Raw genomic sequence first — 1,681 nt, 5'->3', positions numbered from 1 at the left:
CGGCGGGCCGGCCCTGGGCTGGGGTCGCCGCCCCTGAACTCGAGTAACATACTCTGGGTGGTGCAGCTCGGACGCTTCCGTTTCCTAACTTTTAGACTGTTCCCTGAAAAGAAGTTACTGGCAGGTCATTCGGTCGGGATGAATTTCAGGGTCACCAGCGGGGTCCACCTACGGTCTCTGTAGCCAAGTTAGAAATCATCTGTCATCCCCCTTCTATCTGCACCCGTTGCTGGAAGGGCCGCCTCTGCGTATTGCATTGGTAAAGGTAGCCTTCGCTTGTCATATTAAAAGCCTATTTTTAATTCTTTTGAAGTGAATCCCCAGTGTTTAGGCAAGTCTTTGGGAATCTTTAGAAAGGTATACAGGCCCTTCTGTTTGCCTGTGCAAGTTTCGTTCACCATCATTTGACCTTTGGTAACCTTACACATTATAGGATGAAGGCTAATTAAACAATTTAGGTTGTAAGTAAAAGATCTTTTAACCTTTCATTATAGAAAAAGATTTAAACTATTCTTGAGGTAACGGAGGGAAGTATTTGTCCACTTACCTGTTGATATGATGCCTAGACAGAAGACATCCGAGCATGAGTGTGGGAGAGCTTTTGATGTCATGTTAGCAAGACTCATGCAATTATTACATCTTCAATTGTTATGTCTTCAGTGGCCCCTGTACTGCTTTCATCAGTTGTACAGCATGGGTTGAGGTGGCCAGATCCTGGCAGTGGTCTCAACTCCACTAATAGCTAAAGCATGTTGGGGTTTGAATGCTGGATACTTTGAAGTTGCCATATCCTGACTGAAGACCTTCCCAGAATGGCAGTAGTTGGTCGAGTATGCCACAGGTTATCTGGTTGAGTAATCTGAGATTAGCTCTCCTAATATTAACTTTGAAACTTTTACAAATTTAATGATTACAAATTAATGAGATACTTTACCTGAAATATTCTATGTGGAGCTAAAAAGAACTCCACTGTTCCAGCAACATTCAGTTCTGTTTATTAATTCGCCAAATGAAATGATGTTTCTGTTTACAGCTTTGTCTTTAATTTTGCCCTGTGGATAATTTCTGAAGTTAATTTGGGGCCTTTTTTCTGATCTTTTGCTTAGTGCTTTTTCGCAACCATGTGCAACCTTCTCCCCTCCCACTCTTCCCTTTGAGTTGCTGTAACCTTTGATCAGTATTTGACTTATTCTCTACCATAGTATGGTCAACAGACTTATCTTTTTTCTCTGGACTCTGAAACACTCTGATATTTGAACTTGAATTTGGGATGTGTTCCAAGAATGTTTTCATTGTATAAGGTGGATTACTTTCAGTAAAAGATCTCAGAATAGAGGTTTGTATTGCTTCTTGTTTTGTGATTGCTCTTCTGATAATTTGAAGTTTTTCTATAGCTTTCAATGACAGTATTCTGCCACCTGACCCCAGCGATAACTATTTAATTATCCCTCCAAGCTGAGGTGCTTTCTGGCTGAGTTTCTTTTATAAACACAGACGTAGTGTCTTTAGAGAATACCTTTTTTTTTTTTGAGACGAAGTCTCGCTCTATCGGCCGAGCTGGAGTGCAGTGGCCGGATCTCAGCTCATTGCAAGCTCCGCCTCCCGGGTTCACTCCATTCTCCTGCCTCAGCCTCCCGAGTAGCTGGGACTACAGGCGCCCGCCACCTCGCCTGGCTAGTTT

At 42.7% G+C, this 1,681-nt stretch overlaps 1 protein-coding gene across 3 annotated transcripts in view; it reads left to right on the top strand.

Annotated features, from left to right (window-relative positions):
- The window catches only part of CRLS1 (cardiolipin synthase 1), a 34,366-nt gene continuing 32,685 nt past the window's right edge, over positions 1–1,681 (top strand). Inside the window, exon 1 of one of the 3 annotated variants that reach the window (XM_011941010.1) lies at positions 1–265. Coding sequence is in view for 1 of the 3 variants with exons in the window: in XM_011941009.1 (XP_011796399.1) it covers positions 833–841 (9 nt within the window). In the remaining 2 variants the exon portion in view is untranslated. Of the gene's footprint in view, positions 266–682; positions 850–1,681 lie in introns of those variants that run through there. The other 2 variants (XM_011941009.1, XM_011941011.1) reach the window with 2 other exon arrangements.

The sequence above is a fragment of the Colobus angolensis genome, unplaced genomic scaffold, assembly GCF_000951035.1.
Source record: "Colobus angolensis palliatus isolate OR3802 unplaced genomic scaffold, Cang.pa_1.0 Scaffold197, whole genome shotgun sequence".
Taxonomy (NCBI): Eukaryota; Metazoa; Chordata; class Mammalia; order Primates; family Cercopithecidae; genus Colobus; species Colobus angolensis.
The sequence above is the reverse complement of the archived record's forward strand: the minus strand, read 5'-3'. Positions and strand labels throughout refer to the sequence as shown.